The sequence below is a fragment of the Podarcis muralis genome, chromosome 3 (assembly GCF_964188315.1).
Source record: "Podarcis muralis chromosome 3, rPodMur119.hap1.1, whole genome shotgun sequence".
Lineage (NCBI taxonomy): Eukaryota > Metazoa > Chordata > Lepidosauria > Squamata > Lacertidae > Podarcis > Podarcis muralis.
In genome coordinates, this window is record NC_135657.1 from 57,678,947 (window position 1) to 57,705,911 (window position 26,965).

General features: G+C 41.3%; 1 protein-coding gene across 7 annotated transcripts in view; it reads right to left on the reverse strand.

Annotated features, from left to right (window-relative positions):
- The window catches only part of STXBP5 (syntaxin binding protein 5), a 124,796-nt gene extending 102,678 nt beyond the window's left edge, over positions 1-22,118 (reverse strand). For 3 of the 7 annotated variants that reach the window (XM_028723621.2, XM_028723620.2, XM_028723618.2), the window contains exons 1-2: positions 20,539-22,115; positions 18,870-18,967 (exon numbers count right to left, since the gene is read on the reverse strand). In XM_028723621.2, the coding sequence (XP_028579454.1) occupies positions 18,870-18,967; positions 20,539-20,694 (254 nt within the window). In that variant the 5' untranslated portion in view covers positions 20,695-22,115. Of the gene's footprint in view, positions 1-18,869; positions 18,968-20,538 lie in introns of all 7 variants that reach the window. The other 4 variants (XM_028723619.2, XM_028723617.2, XR_013392223.1 and 1 more) reach the window with 3 other exon arrangements.
- Between the last annotated feature and the right edge of the window lie 4,847 nt (positions 22,119-26,965).

A 26,965-nucleotide genomic window follows, 5' to 3' on the forward strand; every position in this document is an offset into this window, starting at 1 on the left:
CTGTGATAGAACTGAAAAAGGAGATACTACATGACAGGTTGAAAATCTTCTGCAGAAAATGGAAGAATTTGAATTCATTTTCATGCTTCACTTTTGGACACATTCGCAAGACCAATTTCATGAAGTTAGCAAGGCAATCCAAAGTCTGCAAATCTCATCGAGCACATGTAAATATTTACAGCTGGCGATTGCAGTTTGTATTCACCACTTAAGCTAAATTTACTCTACTGGATGTAAAGTACAAAACTGCCAAAAGAAGGCAGAGTACTAAAAAACCAAAACAATAATGGGGCAGCGCCCTAAGCCTTAGATGAACTTTATCCAAGAGACAAGTTTTGAGTAAGTTCATTTATCCCTTTTGTCATTGATCCTCTTGAAGTCAACCTAGACAGAAGAGCAATAGTGTACAGGAGTGTAGCTGACCTTTTTTTCATTTTTGGTGAACCTGCAAGCAACCAAAGAACTGATTTACAATGGTGTCGAAATGCTGATGCAAGAGTATCCAAAAGACGTTGACCTTAGCCTAGTCAGTGAACTCTTGCACTTCCACATGTATGTAAAATAACCTCACCCTGAAAAAGATATGTATTCAGCCACCAATATATGTATCATAATATTCCAGTAGAAAATTCAGACAGTTTTTCCAAATGTGGAAACAATTTTCAGATTGTTCCTGTGCTTAAGGGTTACAAACTGTACTGGTGAAAGATTTTTTTTTAAGTAAAAAGAATAAAGAATGATATACAGTCATATGGTCAACCCAGGAACGGTTGTCTGAACCAAACATTCTCTACATAGAAAATGATAAGTTGTGACTTACTGATTTATATAATTGGTAAGTTTGATAACCAAAAGAGCTCAAAATAAACTGATCTGACGTTATAGTGTAATCTCAGAACATAGCTATGATTCCCCTATGAATGTTCTTTGTGAATGTCTTAATTAGATACTTTTGTAAACTTTATTAAAGGTTATAAATTTATAAACTATCTTTTAATCAATGCTATAAAAAAAATCAATAGTGTTCTACTTTCATTAAGCAGATAAAGAAGAAAATGAAGTTTTGTTTCTTATGATTAGATGCTATTAAGTTTGGGCCTCCCAGGGCCTCCAGTTATTTTAATCAAGGACTGGTCAAAATTAACACTCTGAAATTGGTGTTTCCTTCTGTCATGTAGCCGCAATGTTCTTCATCAAGTTTTACCTACAGGTATATTTAGAATACAACTGATCTGTTCAAAGAATCCATGTCAATGTTAACTACAGTTAAAATCTGTGTTCCTCACAAATGATACGAGAACACATGACCCCAAAATAACTAGAAGTGGCCATAAGTACATTAATGTCTTTCTGAAGAATACTGAAGAATAGCAAACACAAGAACAGGGGGTGGGGGTGGATAGGGAAAACACTCACTAGCAAAAACTGGTAATTAAACAAAGCTTCAAAAACTAATGCTAAAAGCACTATTACAGAAAACAAGTCTATGGAATGCTGCAAAGAGTTTAATGATGCAATGTTAAGGATGAGTCAGCTGAATCATATTCTGCCATAATAACAATCAATCTGGGGTGCGGAAGTTTAAGTTCTATTGTCAGGACGTGCATTTTGAATTCTGGGAGAGTGCTGGGGAAACCAGTAACAAAATGTCAGGCATTGGGCCGGGGGGGTATAAGTCAAAGTTAGAGAAAAACACCCCTGACAACGTTACACATGCAACTGGAAGTCACCTATGTCCTGATTGTGGAGATCACATAACTGTAAGACACAGAACAGGGGTTGCCGACATGGCACCCATGGGCAAACTTTCATTGGTTTGGTTTTTGTTATGTACTTTGCGTTCTCATTTTGTATTTTTATGTTGTGAACTGTATGAACTGCCATGGGATCTTTGGATGAAGGGCAGTATATACAAAATAAAATAAAATAAAATAAAATAAAATAAAATAAAATAAAATAAAATAAATAAATAAATAAATAAATAAATAAGTAAGTAAGTAAGTAAGTAAGTAAGTAAGTAAGTAAGTATCACACTCTTCTAGAAATAAAGTTATGGGGCAAAATGTACAGGTGCCTGCTAAATAATTTTTGTGACATAAGTGGTGTTGCTACCTTGTATAGCTATCCTAGTGCTGAGGAATACTTCTTGTTAATAGAAAGTGACACCATTTGTGTGTGTCTGTAATTAGTATTAGCAAATGGTTTAAACAGACTAATTTAAAACTTAGCAGCATAAGAGTGGTATCTTTCAGGATGGTCTGTGCCAAATTTGTTGTAGAAAGGATAAGGAACGGCTTATTCTAATCAAGTTAAAGTTTGCCGAGACACTGGGATGCTGACCACGATTCTGCATTTTTCGTCCATAGATTTTCATGGTATGCTTCTTCTGGAAAGATTGCTCTCCTTGTATTGCATGTTTTTGAAAATGTGTTGTTTTAGGTCAAGGGGAACATTTAATATGTGCCTCCATCAGCAGAACAATGAGGGAAATGATTTCCATCCCTTTGCCTCTGCCTGCAGACATTAATGTGACTTCCCACACTGTTCCAAATGCTCCTTCCACCAGTAAAAGGAGTGGGAATCAGAATCTCCTGTGTCCTACTGACAGAAGCTTCTGCTAAATCCAAATGCTTTCTGTCTGCTGATTATATTACAATGCTATGAAGGGCTGGCTGCTTCTATGATTTAAAAAGGCTTTCAATCAACATCATTTTAGCAACTTTGTGGAATGGTGGTATCCAAACAGGTTTTTATTTTTAAAAAAATTATAGCAAGATAAGCACTCTTTAAGGGGTATCTCACATCTTTAATATTTTAAATATTTAGCGTATTTTTTTTTAAGCAGCCAGAAATTTTAGGCCCTAATTAAAATATTTATTTAAAAAGTCATCAGGGTAAAAACATGGCACCAAACAAAGTTTAAAGTGAACATGCGCTAAGAGGGACACAGCATTGCACTGATGACACACGCTTCAAACCCCCAGGTGATAGCTCCCAACTGTTTTATGTGGAATAGTATAGGAGACAGAATCAACACCTTAGAAATCCCACAGCTCCAAAGCAATGGGACATAGCAATAGTCACCTAGTGCTACTTTCCTTTTCTGCAGGTAGGAGCAGAATCACTGTAACACAGTGCATCTAACTCCCAATCCCATGACAACTGAAACTGATCTCTCAGGCTGTAAACTAGATGATGCTCCAAGGACCTCCAAATGAAACTACATTAATTGTGGCATCAAGTTTGGCACAAATCCAAGAAATTTTGCCCTCAAAGTGCCTTACAAATATCACAGCTGGCTACTGAGTGGTCCATTGTTAATGATACCGCACAAGTCTGAAACCTGCCCATTTGTCATTCTAAACAGCTCTTCTGGGCAGTTCACTGAAGATGTAAAAAGTGTGTTCTCTTTGTTGCCACCACTGTCCCAAGGTAGATGTGACTATAGTCTTGTATCCATTTGATCAAATTCACATTGAGACTTCCATCAGCTCTGCTCTAGCAGACTGCCAGTGTACTTCATCCTCATTAAGTTACCAACATAATAACGAAATACAATACAGTGGTACTTCGGGTTAAGAACTTAATTCGTTCTGGAGGTCCGTTCTTAACCTGAAACTGTTCTTAACCTGAGGTACCACTTTAGTTAATAGGGCCTCCTGTTGCCGTGCCGCTGCCATGCAATTTCTGTTCTCATCCTGAAGCAAAGTTCTTAACCCAAGGCACTATTTCTGGGTTAGCAGAGTCTGTAACCTGAAGCGTCTGTAACCCGAGGTACCACTGTACAAATGAAACTGGGCAACTGGAACGAATAGAACAGGAAAAGAAATTTAAACTCATAGTTCCAAGGAACCTTTTTCCAGGTGATTATCTCTAGGAACTATCACACAGAGAAATTCAGGCATGCTAAAATTAGTAAGTTAACAAGTAATACAATGAAGATGATTTCCAAGTAAAGTTCTGAATTTATCTGAACATTAAACCCTACATGCATCGCACATTTTAATTTTGTTTACTATCAAGTATGCTGAATCAGATCTTATCAATTTTAAGGCATTTAAAAATTTGTTTCCAAATTATCTGGAAAACCAATATCACCGACTCTGAAATGTTGGCATTAACGATTCTGCATTTTATCCATACATACAATAGTAGTGATTTCCTGGTGTGAGGCAAAGACCACCTTCTCTTGGCTTCACTACAATTCCTTCTCCCATTTACATTGAGGCACAAGGAGCCCTGAGGGAAGACGACTTCAGTTCCCCAGTCCTACTGAAATAAGGTTTGGGAAGTCCTGGACATGCTAGTATCCTAAAGGTAATTCCAAGGAAAGGCTAGCAGCAGAGCCTTTGGATCTTTCACCCACACCCACACACTCCAAACACTGAATTTTTGGGGGAAACGCTATTCAGAAGCTATGACTGTACTGTCTGGGAAAGGCAGGTTGGAATTTGGGGCCTGATCCTGTACCTACCATGAAAGGTCAATAAAATGGAGTAGTGTGCTTGTCATGTCTGGTACTCATTTGGAGCTTGGTCTTTAAATTTATTTCCCCATGGACCCTGAGTCATTTAATATGCCCTTGCCCCATACTTCCAAAATTGGTAGCTAAAGTCCTTTAAGTCTCTACAGTTTTTAATAAACGTAATTCAAACTTCAGAATTCTGTGAGAAATGAAATCAGTAATGGTCAAAAAGTTTGCAATGCTTTTTTCTGCTTCATAAGTTCATTAGTAACAAATAATAGATTGCAAATACAGTATTAGGCAAGCTTGGCAGTTTCAAAGCACTTAGGTTTGTTTGTTTTACTTGTCTTTAGTCAACGTCCTAAATTAGATCACTCTAGGCAATCAATTCCCCCCCCCCAAAAAAAAATCTCTTTTCCAGGAAACCCACATCACTGGATGCAATCGTCAACAATAGTTTCAAACTGCATCTGTAAATTACAACTAAACTACAGCCAGTCTATTCAATGACAGATTACTGCATTCTATTGGCAGCACTGGCATCCAATGGTAAGGCAAACTTCCTGGCTTACTGAGAACAAGTAGCATATATGGTTGCTCTTTAAAAAGTCACAATCAGCAAGTCAACAAACCAAGAGTTCAGGTAATCATCATAACTTGTGAAGAGTGGGGGGTGGGAACAAACCATGTTCCCTGGAACACAAAGCCAATGCTTCCTGGTTTGTTTACCCTGTTCCTACTGGCGGGACAACCAAAATAGGAGTGATTCAATACATGTGCCAACATGCTGCTTGTTAAGTGTGAATGAAGGAGCATCAAGGCAATCACTTGCTTTCTCATCAGTTTTGAGGTTAATAATGTAATATCTGGCAAGAACAGGAGACAGCAGCATACTAATGGTGTTTTAAAGTTTTAAAAATACTGTTAGAGAAAGTACAGTCCAATTAAACATTTCAAACAAAAATCTACCCAGCATTGGGTTCACTGCGCACTGCTTCATAAATCATGTTCAAAAGAAACAATTTAATTGATCTAATTTGCCAAGTGATACAAGATGTAAGGAAGATATCAGAGAATCTATCATCCTTGATAAAGCCAGTCTTATTTTACAGTGAATTGACTCTCCAATGCCAGCACATACAGTGGCTAGGTATATTGTGTACTTCACATACACATGCTTGTAAATTATGTGATTTATGTTTTATATGGTAGTTTTACCAACTATGGGCTTAGCCAGACACAAATCTATAAAGAGATCCTACAATCCAACTTATGGTTGACATTTCCTGCTTTAGGGTTTTTGTTTTCAATAGCAAGCTCCCATGACTGCTTTCAAGATCAAGTTAGATGAGCACTGGGAGAAGATATTTAACTTGACCCTTGATCTAAATAGTCTCCTAAGGCTATTATTAGCTGGGGGGGAGGGGGAGAGTCAGGTACAGATAGTTTAAACACTCATGCTGTTTCAAAGCATAGGTCTGCTAACAAGTTAAGAAAAGACACATTGGAAGATTCTGATTATGAATCACATAATGTCTTGTATGGCTCCAAGTTTAATGAACTTACTCCCCTATATTATGGTGGACTGTTGCAGTCTCTCCTAATCCCTCCTGACCTAACATTATTTTTGTTAGCTACCTTGAAAACAGTTTTAAAAGTTAGGAATAAATTTTTTAATTAAAATTAATTATAACAGTAAAACCTATGTTTATGTATTATCTGTTTAGGGTCCAGGTCCTAATTGTGTTTTTCTCCAGCTTTCAAAACAGCATTTATCAATTAAATTACCACATTTTATTATCCACATAAAATATACTGAGAGAGAAAACAGAAGTTAGACATGAACATACATACAAATAAGGCTGCAATCCTATACTTACACTGGAGTACATCTTGCTGAACTAGGCAGGGTTTATTTTTCAGTGAATATGCACAGAATTGGGCTGTGTTACTAAGTTTTAAAGCAATACCTAGACTACTCTTATTTACGATTCTTCTACCACCAATATGTGACACAATGTATAACTAAAGCACTTTAAACTTAAAACATTTATTTCCAATTCAAGCAGCTATCCAGATGCTTAAGTTCCAATATCAAATACTTCATCTCTCTCAAAATATCCTCAAACGAAAACCAAGCCTGAATTTCATATTTGATGAAATATTTCACTGATTACAACTCAAGCAGAAAGGAAAGTTAAATTAATACATTATTCAGTGTGAAAGCATTCATTCAGCACTGAGCAACACACTATTATCATTACTGCTTTTACATAAGCAGCTTTATGATTTAGCAGAGTCATGCCTTTATCATGCAGTAAAAATGCAGTTGTCGACTTCTACTGCTATTAACTTGCAGCCAACATATGTTCTTTTTATAAAAATAGTAACTGATACCATGTCACTGAAACTATAATGCACAATTGCAGATGCACAGTTACTAGGAACCAGTATCTCCTACGATCCAATCACAAGAAAAAATAGCATTTTCATGTTTTTGCAGCATATTCCGAAGTGTATTAACCCAGATTTGTTCCATTTTGTTTAACAGGACCTTCTTCCTATAAAATATGATTAGGACTGCATCCTTTGGTCGCACCAATGATCAGTTAATACTATAGTATTCAAACTAAACGTTAGGACCAAACAACTAGACAGACCCTACCTTGTCCTCCAAGTATGTGCTCAATCTTGCTTATTTACACATATTAATTTTATACTCTTCACACTTGGTATATTTCATCTGCATCTTGTTGATTATTATATCTCAAAATACTTATGAAAACACTGATGAGCTTTAACAAAGCTCAACTATAATACAAATGTTTGGTCAATTGTTCAGTTCCAGCACTTCACTCAGAACAGTGTGCAATAATAAAAATGTACAGGATGTATAGCAGTCTATTAATTTTTTAACAACAGATATTAATGCATTTGTGCAGTACTTGAGCTTTCAGTGCAGTTCACATATTGTTATTTTAATCCTCACAATATTCCTGTAAAGATTATTGGGGGGCTGGTGGAAGTTAAGAGCTTAAGGCCATTCAAAAAGTTTATGGTAGAGATTTGAATGAGACACATCCCAGTTTGTAGCCCAGTCTTTCTAAGAGCAAAGTGCCAGTCCCAAGGATACAAATTTTAAAGGGACTTTGACCACCTGCAGGTTAAAAAATACATCTCCAGACAACACCAGTGGAGAAGGTGGGAGTTGGGACAGGGGGTGTAGATCTGACTGACAGCAGTGATTTCCAACCAGGGATTTGTTATTTATACTGTATCCTGCTGTTCCTCCCTGAATGGAATAGCTTTGCCAACGCTGCTCTTCAACTTCTCATCACAGTGATTTTGGATGGGACATAGAAATAAATTATCACAAGGCAACTGCACCCAGTGCTCTTAACATAAAGACACAGTAGTGAGCTGAGCTCCTGACCTCTGAAACAAAGAGTAAGAAGGGCCCAAACATTTTCTTTGCCTGAAAAAGTAGTTGCTGAGAGGGCTTTTACATACAGGTAGGGCTTTACAGTGTCCACCAAACAGTACTATAACACTGTTACAAAGCCACACAAAGAATTTAAATGTCAGATATTTCTAAGCTGTTTTCAAGACAATAGGCTTCCCACTACATTATTAAATACAAGTCCATTAAAAAGCAAACATTAAATCATACCATTCAAATCACAGTAGAACAGCCTGTTTACATATGCCTAGTACAATAAAATTCAATAAATACCACTGAATACCCCATAACCACTTACATAATAAAATATTTCAATGGAAAGTCAAGGATAACTGGTTCTTAAACCTTTCTTTAAAACCTGAAGGGAAAAGACTTTCAATTAAACTAAAACCCTAGAGGAACACACTAAATTCCATATAGTAAGGGGGGGAGGGAGTCATGTTTAAAAACTGCAAGCTTTAAAAAGCTTCTCTTAAAAAACCCCCAAACCCTTGTAGCTTTCTGTCTCAAATTTTGTAGCTTCATCTCTTCATAATAGACTATGTTTTAGGGTTTCTTGATTTTAGCTGAGCTGCCTGCCCACAACATTCAAACTGCAAAGCCATACAGTATTTAGTAGTAGTAGTAGTAGTAGTAGTAGTAGTAGTAGTAGTGCACAGGCCTAACATATAGTGTACCCTGCAATTTGTGAAACGAGGATAGGTTAATATATCAGTTTTATATCACGTTTGGATGATACATCCTCTGACAAATACCTTGTGTCAATTTGTGTTCATTGTTATCTGCTATTTAAAATTATCTGTTTACATCCTGGATACTACAAAATAAACTAGATAAGGGTTCAGAAACAAATGAATCTTTGTGTAAATGCTGACATCCAGTTGTCAGCTTAAAGGAATCTCTACAACCTCAGACTTATTCCTCACGGTGTTCTGCAATTTTTCCAATTCTTTACATACACATATCACTGGTTTTACGATTCAAAGATTATGGAGTGTAAAGACGAAGCAGCTTGCTGCCACCACTCCTATTATCCTCTTAATTTTTACTATTACTCTCTTTCTTCCTCTACATTTAGGGCAGGTACCAAGTTATGTTTTGTTTTGTTTTTTGTCTGAGCAATGTTCAAACAGAAAATATAAGCAGCAAGTCTGTGAATCCCCCCCCCCCCATCACAACCTGGAGCCCATCAGCAACATGGATCGGCCTCAGGATGACCTAAACTGAACTGGGGGCCTTGCACATTCCTAATTTAATTTATTAGGGTTTTAAATTCTAATTAAACGTGGATAGCAGTGAGGGAGGAGGTGAGCTTCTGTCTGACTCTCCCCCTTCTCCACCCCTCACAGTTGATTTAATTAGGGTTTAAAACTCTAATTAAAAATGTGCTTGTCCACTCACCTCCCTTTTGACAGCCCCAGATGGACCCAACCCAGGGTGATCTGGGATTTTTCCAGAATCTGTGCACAGCTTCTTGAAAATATAGCTCAGGTTTGTTGATCAGCCAGGCTAAAAATGAATTGTTTTATTTTTAAAAATCACCTGTCTATCAAATGACAATAAAGGCAGAATATTGAAACTTGTTGTAAGCCAAACACTCACTCAACTCAGCTAATAACAGAGGCCAGTGTGTGCCTGCCTTTTGCTCCTGAATCCCAGTGCAAGTAGCAGTTGGAACTGAATGTCCTCTCTTTGGGAGAACAGTAAGCTTCCTGCAGCTGCTCCTTCTCTGGTAATGGGTAAGCTAGGCTGGTACTTCCCTTGAGACAACAGTCCTTCTGGGTGGCAGGGGATGCTGCCTCCTAATAGTCCCTGGTCTCCTGGCTGATGACAAGCCCAGAGTGTCTGCAACAACTCTCGCTCTTTTAACTTCCAGGTAAATTTGCTGACAAGCTTTTGTAAATCCATTGCCCTTGTCCATCATTAAGTGTAACAAATGCCACTAAACCTTCCCCAAAATATTAGCACAAGCATACAGGGAAAAGTCTGATCAACAACTCTTTTGAACTTATTGGTAAGGCAGATACAACTTCAACTATGAAACATAAATGTAGTTATAAGAACCTTGCTATATTTACATATGGCAAAGAAGCAGAAATACTAAATTACTAAGGCACATTATCCATCTGATTGTTCTGCAAAACTGCACCACCAAGTTGAAGTAAGCCAGGTATAATTACAATTAGGTTACTTTCTTGATTATTTGCCTAATTGGTTCAAATATAAATACCACCCTATGGAACAGATGCCCCAAAGGTAGCAAATCATTGTTTTATAGCATTAAATCAAGGTTTCTATAGGCGGAATTCTATGCCTGTCTACTCAAAACTAAGTCACACTGAGTTTAATGGGACTTAGTTCGTGGTAAATGTGTATTGGATTGCAGTCTAAAAGTGTAAAAAAAGGATAGACCGATGTGCTCCTCCTACGGCAATTAGGCAAACAGCTAAATACAAGGATGAATTGACATGTTACCTGAAGATGAATTTAAACTCACAAAAAATATTGCAAGTATAGTGTACCTCGGGTTAAGAAGTTAATTCGTTCTGGAGGTCTGTTCTTAACCTGAAACTGTTCTTAACCTGAAGCTCCACTTTAGCTAATGGGGCCTCCTGCTGCCACTGCGCCGCCAGAGCATGATTTCTGTTCTCATCCTGAAGCAAAGTTCTTAACCCGAAGTACTATTTCTGGGTTAGCGGAGTCTGTAACCTGAAGCGTCAGTAACCTGAAGTGTCTGTAACTCGAGGTACCACTGTACAACTAAGGAAAATGTTTCCATTAGTATGGTTATTAAAACCCAATTTTAGTAACTAAATCAACTTGTACAAGGGTTTTTTAAAAAATGGCTCACTTTATTAGCTATGCGAAAATAAATGTGATCACCAGGACCCTTCCCTGCACATCCACACAAGGAAATGAACAACTCCTGCTCCCTTCCCCAGACTGGATTCAATTCAGAAAGCACATTTGAAGGTTTTCCCATTTAGGCTGCAATCCTAGTGTCACATACCTGGGGGGAGTAAGCCCCACTGAAGTCAACAGGACTTACTTTTGAGTAAGCAATGTTAGGATTGTGATGTTAACTGCTATGTGGCTGAGGCACTCCAGGCATATTGGCTACATAAGGGACAAGGAAAGTGGAAGCTTGCTGGGCTGGGATCAGGTGTGGTTGCCCAGACAATACACACCCACCTATGCAATTCCTAATTTTTTTTGGGGGGGGGGGGACGACAGCAGGGTTGTGACACTCTTGCCAGGGGTCAGTGGCACACTAAACACGCCAAGCAAAAATGTGGAACCCTCAAGTTACACTTAAGAAGCTCAGCATACAGAGTCATCATTTATGAAGCCAAAGTTCTAAGACCTAAAGCTGCTATGACACTTCTGGTGCCAAAACCTTGACAAGGGAGAAACTAGACTAAGGTCAGAAAACTGCTGAAATTAGAAAGCTAGAAATACAAGCCTGCTGTGAACAGACTATTAACAAACGTTTGCAGAAAACAGATTGCAATTTAAATAAAACTAACTTGCTTGAGGAAATGCTTATAGTTTCTTTTACACTATAAACAAAGAGATTTTAAATAAGCTTGATAAATACGCTATGTTAACTGAGAGTGACGCGGCACAGAATTACAATACTGCATCACATGGAAACTAGAATGACATGAGCAATTACACATGATGTGTAGAAACATCTCCTGGACATATTAATTATCAAAGAAATACCACAATCAAACTCCCCAAACTAACGGTTAAAATATGGTTTCAGTCCCAGTAGGAAGCTTCTAAAACATAAGATCACCAAACCAATAAAAACTCAGTCAACTACCTGGGTGGAATTGAAAGCACTCCAGCACTATTATCCTTCTGAAGCAGCTGCTAAACCTCAACCCTGGAAAATGGTCCACTAACATCTTGGCATTGCACTACTTGCATGGTGACCTGCATATGTGTATATTTATACCTATAATGGCATCATACTCAAGTTTAACCACAACAAGGACTGGAAAATATAAGAGCTCCCAAGCTTCCTCCAAAGGAAGACTGAACATGAAGAGCAAAGCTCAGATTCGAGTAAGACTGAAGTTAGAACATTGCATAGTGATAGCACCATAAAATAGCACCAAGCAGAAGAAATGTAGGGATACTCCTGTATAACTGAACAGAGTGGTGCCAGAAGGAGGTTGCACATTCTGCAATGACTTTAACCACAAGACAGAGTATGGGTCTGCTTTACCCTTGCAATAACAAAAAGAAAATGCCAGAACAAACCAAACAGATGTTTCAATTTATAAATAAAACACCTTTTTATGTAAAACATATGGCTACGTTCTACAAACTAAAATGAGTAATTTGCTACAGGTCTGTTAAGTGTCACAAATCACCCTATTCTCAAGAACCAAAGCAGAATCCTGCATGTGAAAAAACTGATGATGATGTCTTCAGAATACGGTACCCACATTTCAGGTGTTATACTGAAAACTATTGAAGCTTACATTTAAAGGGCATTCAGAACAAAAATAACTTGCTGTCTACTAAATAGGGACGGTCAAAAGAACATTTGCATCCAACTGTTGGAGTTGTTTACACCATTTTTGGGTTAGATGGTGGAGAGTGTCATGGTAGAGCAACTAAAGGTGTTCCTAGAGGAAAAAAATGCCTACATCCATTTCAAAGTATGTTCAGACCCAGATTCAGGACTGAATCAGCCTCAGTCATCCACATGGATGATTGTTACTGGGATAAGGGTAGTGGGAGTGCAACCCTGCTTCTTCTACTCTATCTCTCAGTGGCTTTTGATACCACTGACTACGGTGGACCAAGTCCATGGGATGGATATTGCAGAGTCATGCTCTTTGGCCCCATAGCCACTATTTTATGGGGTCCCACAGGCACTATTTTCTCCCCAGTGCTATTCAGCAGCTATATAAATCTATTGGGAGTTTGGGGGCAAGGTGTCATCAGTATGTTGATGACACCCATCTTGCTTCTCAAGTTACATTGAAATCAGGAGAGGGTATGAAAGACCTGGACTGGTGCCTGGATGCAGTGGTGGACTGGATGAGGGCCAATAAACTGAATCATGGGAAGACAGGGTTTGTGGGTGAGTAGTTCCCAAATCTAGGAGACAACCCTGGATGGGGTTGCATTTTTCTCTCAGTCTCTTCTTTACCAGACTAAACATATCCAATTCCTTCGACTTTTCCTCATAAGGCTTTGTTTCCAGACCCCTACAAAGGACAGGCACCTAATGGTCAGGGGTGATGGGAATTGTAGTCCAGCAATACCTCATTAGCTTCCTCTGACCTAAAAGGTCTCTTTATGAGAAGGCACTTTGTCTTTCGTTTACTACAAAATTAGCATTCCTACTTTTTCTCCCCCATCTATCAAATGACAAAACTAGGAAACATGTACTTGGATAGCATGCTACTATTTGCAGCTCACTCACTTACTCTTGAGTATTGGGTATATTCACAATTTTGTTAGTACAAACTAAGACATTTCTACTTTTGAGGTACTAGTCATACATAGGCTTACATTGGATAAGGTCTATTAAACCAGGGGTTTATTTATGAGGAAATATGCACAGGACTTATACATTTTAAAAATATACCAAATAGTACAATTATATCTAGGGGCGCGGGTGGCGCTGTGGGTAAAAGCCTCAGCGCCTAGGGCTTGCCGATCGAAAGGTCAGCGGTTCGAATCCCCGCGGCAGAGTGCACTCCCACTGCTCGGTCCCAGCGCCTGCCAACCTAGCAGTTCGAAAGCACCCCCGGGTCCAAGTAGATAAATAGGGACCGCTTACTGGCGGGAAGGTAAACGGCGTTTCCGCGTGCTGCGCTGGCTCGCCAGATGCAGCTTTGTCACGCTGGCTACGTGACCCAGAAGTGTCTCCGGACAGCGCTGGCCCCCGGCCTCTTGAGTGAGATGGGCACACAACCCCCGAGTCTGTCAAGACTGGCCCGTACGGGCAGGGGTACCTTTACCTTTACCTTACAATTATATCTATTAACTAAATTATAATTGATGTGCTATAGGCTCTTAAAGCGGTAGAATAATCTGATGGCTGTTATTTAAGTATTGCCTACATTTCATTTTTCCTCAAAATGTTGTTTTCTTTGGAGGGCGTAGTTTTTTCTATGGTTTCAAATTTTTCAGAAATTTTGTGTCCCTAATGACAACCTAGATTACCTATCTATTAGCAGATAACTTACACAAAACCTGTGACTGATTCATGGATTAGCGTTATTTCAAAATTGGAGGTTGTAAGTAGTTTCAGTCCAAAGAAACCAGAATCAGTAAGCGAAGAAATCACAACTTCCAGTTTGGATATAACACCACACCAAGGATTGTGGTTTGCTGCCCCTGCCTTCTAGTAAGGAGGAGCAGAACAGCTCAAAGAGGTGCCAGAAATCACCATGAACACCTACTTGTGCGCCCACCTGAGAGGTGCCGGAACTGAGTTCCAGTGAGTTCCAGCTGAAAAAAAAGCCCTCGTCACACTATTCATTTGCAGAAGACACTGAAATTCAAAGAAGATGGTAACACAAACCACTTGTGGTGTTGAAAAATCACCAAGCTAGTAAAACAGATGGCTAAAAAGAGATACTCTGGACATACTGCTTTATATATAATCTTCAAATTGCAGAGATCCACTGTTTATGAGGTTTTCAGTGCTGCAAGATACTGGATAGGAAGATCTCACAGGGAGATCTCAAATAACCTTTCTTTATAGGTGCAAAGGTTTCTAGCAATTAGTCAGTGCCTGAACGGATGACAAAGATTATGAAGTTTCATCTCAGTTTCTATTAGCAAAATCAATGGATATTGCCACCTAGACATAATAAATATCCTCATACAAAATAGAATTTCTGGATTATAAAAGGGAAGTCAGGTGATGAAGGCTGATGGTGACTCAGAAGTGTAAAACATACAAGCACTATAAATGTGGGAAATTGGTGGTTGCCACACCGAAAGAAGACAAGCTAAGGGGCACATTACTCTTAGAAGTGACTGGAATAAACTTACTCTCATAAGGGAAAACAATAAATGGGAAAGGCTAATTGTACATTTTACTTGTGCTGTGAACTGACAAATTTTTTCAAATTGATTTTAGATCAAAGTACAAAATGCTTACATTTGATGCTAAATATGGTTTATGTACTCAATAATGCAAAGACGTTTTTAGAAAAGCAATTAAGATTTGATACCACTTTGTCATATATATGCAAGCAAAGCATCCGAAAGAAACAAAAGCAGCTTGTAAGATTTGTTAATCTGTTATACCTATTGAAATTTTAAAAGGCGGTAAAGTCAGTTGAGTCCATTGTGCCAGAAGGTAAAGAGGAAGAGGTTAATATGGGGAGGGGATGGGAGTGGGTTTTTTGCTACAAACTCTAAGGAAATATTAAAGTTAAAAGTTGGCAGGGCGTTTACTTCCTTTAACATAGTTGTTAAAACAGAAATTTTCATTTTATTTGCAACTGTTAGTGTTCGCAAATGAAGTTGTTTTAGCAAATGAAGCAACACTTTCAAGAAAGTCATTATTTGTGAAGTGACAGTTCTGGGACTACAGGCTACTTACTACAACAGTGGCTGGATGTGAAAACATTTGCACTAGGAATCTGAAGACTGGGAAGGTGCTGGTAGCCCCCCTTTAGGTTAATGTAAGATGAATACAATTTCTCTTCCCTAGCTCCAAGACATTTCCCTGGACCAGGGGTCAGCAACCTCTTTCAGCCGTGGGCCGATCCACCGTCCCTCAGACCATGTGGTGGACCGGACTATATTTTGAAAAATGCATATGAACAAATTCCTAGAAGATGCATTTTAAATAAAAGCACACATTCTACTCATATAAAAAAAACCATGCAGGCCCTACAAATAACCCCAAGATGCATTTTAAATAAAAGAACACATTCTACTCATGTAAAAACACCTTGATTCTGGGACAATCTGCGGGCCGGAATGAGGTGATTGGGCCACATCTGGCCCCCGAGCCTTAGGTTGCCTACCCCTGTCCTAGACTTTCAAGGCCTGCTGTACACACATGTTCCTTTGCATTACGAAGATGGGGAGGTAAACAAATAAATAAGAGGGCAATGAAGAGGGCAATAATCCAGATGACAATATCAAGCTGTGCTTATATGTTTCATCAGTTGTTTAGGGTGATTTGAAAAGTATCCTAGGGCACTCTCTCTATAATCCAAAACTTTTTTCAACAAATGTGACGGCAAAAGCATATAATATGTTATATATAAAATATAATGCTCACCAGCACAGTCCCAATGGACAGACTGATCATAGGTGCAAATTGCTAAAAGCTGCCTATGTCCATTGTTGTTGACAGTCAGTTCGACCATGAGTCTTTGTGGTTTCATCCAGTGCTACAAGGTATTGTCATGAACAGTATTTGAAGACCAAGTCTGGGTAAAAGACACAGTGGTGGAGCTTTTACCAAGTCTATTTGTTCTGTCCTGTTTTCTCCTCTAAGGAGTGATCTGTAGCAACTCACTCCCAACTATCAAACTGATTTGAGTCTTCATTCACTTTTTTGTAACATTCCAAATTAAGTAACAGGAATCCCTTCTACGGGAAGCAGTGCCAGAGGAAGGATATGCCTTAAAGAGCTTACTTCCTGTTTGTCTCACCCCATACTGAGCATCAGCCTCCACACATTGATCCATTCTCAATCTGGGTGGGTCAATACATGGAACCTGGTGTTCACCCTTGAAAATCAGCAATTAAAAAATAAACAACAGCCACACCTTGCTGACTCTGGCAACAACTACTCTTTCAGCTATGGAAAAGAAGCTACTGCTAAAATTCAGAAAGAAACTGCTTCACATTGTGAAATGTAAATGTTTTTTAAGATGTAAAAAGCCATATGCAGATTCAACACTGTGAATCTAAACTTGTAACTAAAAACAAAATAAGCAGTGCAAACAAAAACAAAAAACACCCACTTTTTAAAAACTATTCCTTCTATTAGATGGGCAGACAGATTCTATCAAAGCTTACTCAGAAGTACATTTTGTGGCTAGTAAAAGCTTGTCTTTCCAGCAGAATTTTGTGAAAAAGACGTGTGGCACACGCCTGCCCTAGCACTGCATGTGTCTTTAGGACAGGAATGGCCACCCTGTAGCTCTCAATATGTTGCTGAACTATGTCTTCCATAATTCTTAATAAGTGGCTATACTGGCTAGGACCAATTGGAGCTGTAGTTCAATAACATCTGGAAGGCCACAAGCTAACCGTTCCTACTTCAGAAACTACAACCCTTTATAGTCATTCCAAGCAACCAAATCATGAAACTATCATCACTTTTGAGTGCACAACCTGAAAATTCCTTTGCTATGGCCAATATGCCAGGAATAGACCAACAAATCTCATTTATTCAACCTCAGCCTGTGGCTCCAGAAGCCTTCCTGCCCAAGCGCAACTCAGGCCAGTGGCTGAAGTGAGGTCACGTAAGGCCACCAGACCTCCAACAACACCCAAGGGGAATATAGTGCCCCATTCCTTTATTTCTACCTCTGACCATCAAAGCATACTGCATGTTGAATATACACTGAGTGACCTTAATGGAATTCTTTCATACGTTTGCTGGCTTTTTAAAAATGAAATATTTCTTTTCTTAATACCACTTACTCTCATTTAAGGGTGCACAGTATTGCAGCTTTTATCACTGGACATGCTGTTGCAGCAGAATAGATTGTTACTCACTATTTACTATTTTTAAAAATTTACTCCAACCCCTATTTATACCATAGTGAAAAGTTCTACTGATCAACCAGCACCATATTAACAACTCTTTTCTACTAAACTCATATCTAATCCAGCTAGCATCCCTGCCACTCAAAATTGTTCCATAAGAGGGTATGCTATGCTGCTATGCATTGAATATGGGTTACTACCATTATTATTCATTAAAGCTTTCCCTTAAAAAATGTGCATTTCATCAAAACTAGTAGCAAAGTCATAGTGCAGGCATAGGCAAACTCCAGCCCTCCAGATGTTTGGGACTACAATTCCCATCATCCCTAACAGGACCAGTGGTCAGGGATGATGGGAATTGCAGTCCCGAACATCTGGAGGGCCGGCGTTTGCCTATGCCTGTCATATGCAAGGAGAGCCACTGTGCTGCTGTCCAGAAGTTGTTGGATGCAGCTCCAATCATCCCCAGTCACCATGACCAATGCCCAGGGATGAGGGAGTTGGAGATCATCACAATGGTTACCTGTGCCATATTGTATATGCAATTATTCAATGATTTTCCGAATCATTTCTATTTTCTCAAATTCAGCTATGAAAGATCTGGGCTTAATATTTGTTCATTTTGATTTTAAGGACACACATCAACACAAAACAATTTTTTCATTTACAGTAAATTTGTGTCTTACTTGTAAAGGAACACCTTGAAGTGATTTATAGTAAGAACACCGTGTAGCCAAATACATAGTGTTATTCCCTCCCCCCCCCCCCATTTCAAATTCATTTCCAGTTACAATTTGTAAAATAATGATTGCTATACAGAATCCTTATATTCTACACTGAAAACATTATCTGTTGCTTTAAAGCAAGGAACGCTTACAGCAATAGAAGGGAGTGATAGACATAAGGGTCACATTTCCGGTTTACAAGATAAAAACTAACTTATCTGCATTAAGCACTGCTAAGTAAACTAGACAGGCTGTTAGCTGGGATACTGCAAAAATAATCAGGATGGTTTCCCAGGAAAATAAAAGTACTGGTTCCACTGCTAGTACACGCACATCAGATAAACAGAAGTAAATGCAAAGGAACAGCAGCTTCTCCCCTCCCCCACTCAAATGCATACCTGACTTGCAGAGTGAATTGAGACACTAACTCCAGCACAGCACAGTAGACAATGACAATCTTCTTAGTAAGTTTCTTTTAAGAAATACAATAAAAGGATACAGCCTTAAAGCGCCAGTCTGAGTCCCGATGGCAAGTATCTTCTGAACAGGATCAAAAGCCAAGGCCGAAGGCTGATAGGGGAAACCATGGCGTACAGTCTGTCATGTCAGAGTGGTGAGGCAATGGTGCAACGGGCAGTAGAAGAAAAATAAAACAAAGAACAAATGAGAAAGAAGCAATGTCATTTTACTTTCACTTAATTAAAGGAACCACAAGTATATGAAAGAGCAGAATTATCTAAAAAAGGGTAAATAATTAATTCAAACCTCACTGAACATGGATATGCTAAAATGAAACCTTAATTCTATCCCTACTCATGTATATTTAAACAAAACAATCTACCCATTCACCTCTCACCTTTATTGTATTCCTAGCCTAATCTGCAATTCTTTCCATAAATAGCTGTGGTTAAGACATCTGAATTAGAATCAAGAGTCCCTGGGAAATGTGATGATGCAGCCAGTTCTGTAAATTAAATGACCACTAATTATTAAAATGGCTCTTCAGAGAGCCATCACTATTTCTCTGAAGCAGGCCCTGAATGACATAAGCTTGCTAGCCCAGGGTAGCTTTCAAAAAACTCTTACCCACACAGACACCCACAACTAGAAATTGCAATAGCAGTCCCCTTCTTTGCAATATCTGAGCCAAATAAATTTAGGTGGAAAAAATACTTTCTATCACATTCAGTCTCAAGTGCATGTCCCCCATGCCTTATAATTACAAAAATAAATGTGCATCTCAGTTCAGCTTTTTGTGGCACTAAAATGTAGGGGGAAATCTGCAAATAAAAGTATACTTAAGTGAAATACATGTGTCACACCTGAATCATCAAATTAGGCTAGCTGGTGGGAAGTTGCAGGGGAAAGGGGGGGGGAGTACATCGCAGGTAACGCTAAAAGTGTTTTAATCTTTAGGATCAACACCCCCCCTTGTTGTTTTTTAAGAGAAAGTGTTCAATACACAAACAAGTCAAAGTACAGCAGCTTCGGCCACAGGTGTTGCAAAGGTAGAGATGAGCACAACATCCACATCATTTCTTATTTCAATTTGGCACAGCTGGTGAATTAAACTGCTGCATCATCCTTTTGGAATTTAGACCTCAACTGCATATACTGTGCTGTGTCTGGATAGAAACGTTACTAATTCATCCAACCAAGCACTCCATCCTAAAAATTTTAAAAGACTATTCCTCTATAATGAACTGATTGCGCTGAAGCTTGTCAAAATGCCTGTGCATGGAATGATGGGGAGAATTCGGTGCCAGGTCCCGTTATCCACCTCCCCCCTTTTTATAACACTGATGAACACAACACTGATGAGCCCATTAGATGTTTCTCCTCCAGAGAGAGGCATCTCAAGATCCGCGAGTGCATTTTAGGAATACTGTAGCCTGAAACGCAAGCGAGTGAATTGTGGTTGGAGGGGGAAAGATGCTGCTAAATAAAAGCCTAGAGTCCATCATAGCATTGGCGTCATCGGCGTCGCCTCCCCCACCACCATAATTTTTGTATCAAAAAAGAAGAGGAGGAAGATAGATGCAAATCGACAGCTTTGGAACTGGAAGCATCAAAGTCCAGAGGCTGCAGAGCCCATCATGGCTACATCATCGTCCTCCACCCCCCCCCCTTTTCCTTCCCAACCGGCTGTTAACGGCTGCAGCATTCACCTTGCAGAGCTGGAAGTGCTCGGACTGTAGGGTCTCCTGGATGTCGTTCTCCCGGGTTGCAGGCGGCGGCTGCTGCGAGGAGGCGGCAGCCGAGGAGGAGGACGACGAGCCCGCCGTCAGGCCGTCCAGCACCTTCCTGATGTTAAATTTCCTCATGGTCTCTCCGGCGGCGCACCCTATTCTTCTCCCTCCTCCTCTCCCTCCTCCCCCTCGCCACCCGCCTCTTGCCGTGGCTCCTGCTCCCGCCTTATCACACGCACCTCAGGCAAAGCACAGCAGAGGCGAGCCGAGGAAGGGAAGAGGCAGGCAGGCAGGCGGGAGGGCAGGACGGCTGGTCCCGACGGGGTCGAAGCGGGGCGGGGGGGCACCGAAACAGAAACGCCTCTTTCTCCCCTGCTCTCTCTCTCTCCCCACCTTCCCCTTCATCCAACCATCCCCACCACCATGATGTGCATGGAGGGGACCGAGACGCAGAGGCGGAGGGGGCAGAGCACAGACACCCTCGCCAGGTAGGGAAAGGGAGTGGACCTGGTCGAGGAAGAGGAAGAGCCCGACAGGAAGGAAGGAGCACGGAGTAAATAAATATAGCGCGAGGTTAACGCAGCAGCAGCAGCAGCGCTTCCTCCTCCAGACGCGCACGGAAGACACACATACACACACACACACTCAGGCAAGCGAAAGCCGGGAGGCGGCGGCGGCGGCGGCGGCGGCTTCCCCCACCCTCCTTCTGCCGGGAATACTCGGAGCGCCTCCCGCCTCGCTTCTCCCTCCAAGGCTCCTCCTGGAAGGCCTCTCCCAGGCAGCCTCTTGCAGGCTTCGCCGTTCCCTGCCTCGCTGCGCCTCGCCGCCCAAGCCCTAATCCTGGGCCCTCTCTCCGCCACTGGCTTCAGGCCCGTCCCTTCCCCACGCACACACGACACGACACGCACACCCCCCTCGCTACTGCGCGCCTGTCAAGCGAGCGAGCCGAGTGCGCGTCTGCCTCGCTGCTTCTCTCTCTGCCGCCTTCTCCCCCCGCGCTCGTGCGGCTGCGAGCCACCAAGAAGTGACAGCGGCGGCGGCGGCAGCAGCAGCAGCCTCAGCTTCCCACCCCTTTCCCTTCCTGCCAGTCGCGCATAGTGGGAGCAACTACAGCAGCCGCTGTCATCCCGCCATGTGCCCCCCGCTCCGCCGCCGCCTCCCTCCCCTTCTCTCTCTCTGCGCCCCAGACGCCGCTGCAACTCCGCCCGCCCCGGACGCCGGCCTCCCCTCAGTGCGACTCCTGCCCCGGGAGCGTCACCTGAGGCGCTTCGCAGTGGTGGTGGCGGCGGCTGTGCCGCCGGCTGTCACACGCCCCCACAACCATCCTCTCGCAAAGGCTGCGCCGGGCTTCCGCTACCTCCTCCTCCCTTTCCCAGCCTCGGTTCCCCTCCTCGCTCGACAAACACGGAAATTCAGCCCCCGCCGTGAGAAAACAGCGGCGGCAACGACGCTGCTGCTGCTGTCGCCGCCTTCCTTCTCCTCCTCCCTCCCCCACCCGCTCTCCACACGCCACCACTGTGGCAGCTGCCGCTGTTGCCTCCTTAAACTGCTGGTGGTGGCAAAGCCAGAGCGAGTAACGAGGAGCATGCGCGCTCAAAGGCCTCCAGCAGCACCCGGATGTCACTGCTTTCCCCCACCTTTCCCTCTTTATTTATTTATGCATCTCCCCCCCGCCCTTTCCCCAAATTATTTATTGCTCCTTAGTGCCTGGTCGAGGTCGGTGCAAAGAAGGCCTTTAGGGCCGCAATCACTTACTCAGGGAGTAACACAGACACCCGCCCCCCTAACGTGCATGATCAGAACCAGCTGCACGTGTGGTGGGTTTGGCCCCACTCTCTCGCGCTAACTCTCCCTTCTGATGTGGCTTAAATAGCTACGGCTCCAGCCCTGCGCACGTTACCTAAGAGTAAACCCCATGGAACGCAGCGGGACTTGTTTCCTAGCTGAAACTGCATAGGAGCGGGCTGTATCTTAACTGTTCAAAGAAGGGATTAGCAGCGCAGGGCCAGCTCGGAAACAGATCAGCTGGGGCAGCTATTCGTCTAAATCCCCCGCCCCCAGAGTCTGGGTCTGCTGATTCAGCACGTTCTCTTCCACGTCCGCCCACCGCCACTGCTACAGAGTAGTGCGACGGCCCTTGGAGGTGATCTCCGCTGGTCCCTAGGAGAGCCCGGGGATCTGTTCCGTATTCTAAACTCCGCGCAGTAGTAGAGAGTGTAATCCCCTCTCCCCGTTGCTTTCCACACACGCCCCTCCTCCGCTTCTCCAGGTTTGAGGTGGCTCAAGCTGAACTGGAAGAAGTTTCCCGAGAGAAAAGCAAAAGAAGAGCGAATACAGTGGCGTTTTTTGCTTGCTCTCTAGTGTTTTATGATAGGGATAATGTATATCTGACATGAGAGGAGAGCGTCCTTCAGGATTCTGATTGTGGCGAGATACTGTTTTGTAGAAGCGAAACAAGAGACAGTGGGGTTAAAGTCTTGGATGTGAACCCTTCCTCTAAACTTTGACAAAACACCTAAGTCTGAAGTAATGTGAGAGAACAGTTCTGCAGAGGCATACCTAGGATTCACCAGGTTGGCCCCCACCATAGGTGCAGTCCGAGGGGCGCCTTTGGCAGGTACACAAAGGATGGGAGGGCACCCCTCACTAAGGGCACAAAAGACTGGGCACTGATACAGCTCCTCACCAAGGGCATAAGGGAGCCTAGGTACACCTCTGCAGGTGTGTAACACTTGGTGCTTTGAAAGAGCTACAGAAAATCCTGATAATGTTATTGTCACCCTACTGTGTTTCATCAGGCAATGCCGAATAACTGTTTGGTTCTGTTTCAGACCAAGCATGGATGCTAGTTATTGTTTTCGTCCCATAAATTTGTGTCCCACCACATCTTAAGGCCAAAAGGTATTTAAAATACAGTGGTATCTCAGGTTACATACGCTTCAGGTTACAGACTCCGCTAACCCAGAAATAGTGCTTCAGGTTAAGAACTTTGCTTCAGGATGAGAACAGAAATTGTGCTCCGGCAGCACGGCGGCAGCAGGAGGCCCCATTAGCTAAAATGGTGCTTCAGGTTAAGAACAGTTTCAGGTTAAGAACGGACCTCCGGAACGAATTAAGTACTTAACCCAAGGTTCAACTGTACAGATTTATAATGAAATAAAGTAGCAATTCATTTTTAAACCGTAAAGACTAAGCCTGAGTATTGAGGCTTGTTGCTATTATAAACAAGAACTACATTAGATATTTCAGTGGTGGTGATTCAAGGTTATTGCAAGACCTTTTCTTTGAATGGCAAAAACATCTCGAACACCCACAGAATCTCAGGGCATTTTCAGATGTGCCATTATGTGACCATCTGGGGGCGAGCCTGATTGAGCGTGGTGGGACTTATTTCTGAGTGAACGTGTATCGGGTCGGACTACACGAAACACCTTTGAACCTCTCTGGATTTTTGTGCCATGTGTAGGTGCTGTTAATTTGGAATTTGAAAGAAACATCCCAACTACATTTTGGCACAGGGCATGTTATACATCAGTTTGGAGCAAAGCTAGTTAAAGCTTCATGTGTGACAATGACCTCAATCTGTTGATGTGGCTAAGGATTACACTTCTATCATTAAAACCTTTTTTTGTACCCTGGTGACTCAGGACATTTTGGCCACAATCCAAGACAGAATTACAGACATGTCAACTAATATAAGCATGCTTAGCTCTTCATCCTAGTAAACTGTATTGTGGGTAGCATGTGCCTACCTGAGCTTCTAAGCAGTCCACTGCAATTTCTAGTCCCTTCTTAGAGAGGTGCATTTGGTAGCTTTCTAGCTTTTGGTGAATGCTGAAGATTCACCTATTTACCCTGACATTTGACATCTGAGGTCTGTGCTTTCAGGACCTGCATTGTTCTCATCACTGTGATTTGTTTTAACTTTTTAATTCTGAATTTAAATCCTGCTGGTGAGGGGCAGGAATGAAATAATAATAATAATAATAATAATAATAATAATAATAGCCTTAGACTGACTTGCCGCCCCCCCCCCTTGCTAACTCTAGCCATGGCAAAGAAAGAAAGTGCCCTGCATCATTTTATTTTATTCACTGGCTACTAGCCATGATGGCTATGCTCTGCCTCTATAGGAGGGGAGAATGTTCCTGTTCTTGGGTTGTGCTTGAGAACATGATGTTGGAGTAGATGGGCCAATGGCCTGATCAAGCAGGCTCTTCTTATGTTCTTATTTTACTTTTAGATAAAACATTTACATCCTGTATTTCCTTCCATGGTTCAAAGCGGCTTACAAAAATAGTAAAATATAACGCAATAAAAAACAGTACTGTACAATAGAAGCAGCTATAAAAGCCAGCAGTAAAACAGTTTAAAAGTTCCCTGTAAAGATCATGAAAGAAACAAGATAAAAGAAAAGGTGAGGAATGACTAGAAAAGCAAAATAGTTACATATAACTATGGTAGTCAGCAATAATAATAGCCCAGCCTCTAAATGCCAAATGCCTTCCTAAGTAGGTCTTGTCACATTCATTCATTCATTCATTCATTTATATCCTGCCATTTCTCCAGACTCAGGGCAGTTTGCACAAATTAAAACTATACATACGGAAAGGTAAAATGCAATCAAATTATAATAGAATTTTTTAAAAAACCCAAATCTTTTAAAATACAGATGTTTAAAGCAGCGCTGCGCTATTTAAAGCCCTTTCCTTACAAAGACAGCCAGTTTCCCAAAGCCTGTTGGGAAGGGGTACAAGGAGGAAGCCAGTCTAGCTTCTCTAGGAAGAAACTTGGCATAAGGCCAGAATGGAAGGGTGCAAAACAAATCTTCATAGGCTTGGCATTCCAGAGCATGGGTGCAACAATAGAGAAGGCTTTCTTCATCTAGGCCTGCATATGAAGAAAATGGGAGAGGTGATCTGGAGATGTGGAGTAAGGTGTAACCAATATGCAGATGATGACACCCAGCTCTATCCTTTTCATCAAATCCAGGTCAAGCAGTGGGTGTTCTGAATCACTGCCTAAGCACAACATTGGAGGGGCCAATTAACTGAAACTCAATCCAGACAGGATTGAGGTGTTCTAAGCGGATGACTCCATGATTCTGCTAGTGGTTTGTCATCTGCAATGGAATGGCTTCTATTTATGTGTACAGACTGAACTCAAAGTGCTTGTATTAATCTTGAAATCTCTAAAAGGTTTGGAGACAAGTTATTTTAAGGATTGGCTGTTCCCCTATATACCTATCTGGGTGCTGAGATCTTTTTGAGGCTCTTCTCCAGGTGCCCTTGCTAAATGAGGTGTGGCTACTTAAAGAGGGAAGCCTTTTTCAGCAGTGGTGCTTCAGTTATGGAGCAACCCCTTAGAGAGGCTCGCTTGGTACCTTTGTTGTGTTCTTTTTAGTGCTGGGTGAAGACCTTTTACATTTCCAAGGCATTTCAGCCCCTCAACTTTTAATATATTTTAGGCTGCATTCCTATTCCCACTTCCTAAATAAGTACAGGTATAGGATGACACTTAGTGACATAAAAAACCTTTCGATATCCCTAGAAGCTTCGGAGCAGCTGTCAGTTTTATTTTGTAGTTGTTAGCGTCTGTGGATCGCTTTATGCTCTGTTGTATTTTGTGGTTTTGTTTTTGTATACAACTGTTTTTAATTAGTGTAAACTGCACAGACAACATCGGTTACTGGATAGCCTATAAATACGGAAAATAAAATAAATGACAATTAAGAGAAATGGCAGTTTGAGACAGAGAGCTGAGCTCTCTAAGCATATTAGGGTGTTGACTCTCTCCTTAGAGATCTGATGTGGGAGCAGTGACCTAGATATGACTCCATCTAGGTACAACCTGTACATTTGTATATAATGCAAATATTACAAAATGCCAATAAGCATTTAGGAACCTCTTTCCAAAGGGGAGCAAACCTGAGTAAGTGCTGCACCCCTGGAACAGAGAAGTAGGGTGAATGTAAAGCAATAACAATACAGTATGCTAAATCCAGAATATTTTGTACCCCTGGTTACTTGTCAAAAGACTAATAGCCATAGCTCTTCCTATGCTCTCAGTTGATGAAGAACTTGGAATAATATATTTTTGTTTTTTAAAAATCCACACCTCATCTTTTAGAGTAGAAATTGGTATTTATTTACTTACGTTTATATACCACCCAGTAACAAAGGTCTTCTGGGCCACTTACACTAAAAACAGCACAAAGCTATTGGCCACAAGTGAAATATATGAACATAGGAATTCTGATTATGCCTGCCATTTTAAAAAATGAGAATGAATCTAATGTGCTGTACTGAACACAGACCAATGCTGTGTATTTTAATTGAAGCTGCTACTTATAGCCCTTAGCTATATTATTTGTATATCTGTATGGCATTAAATTCAAAGATTGTGT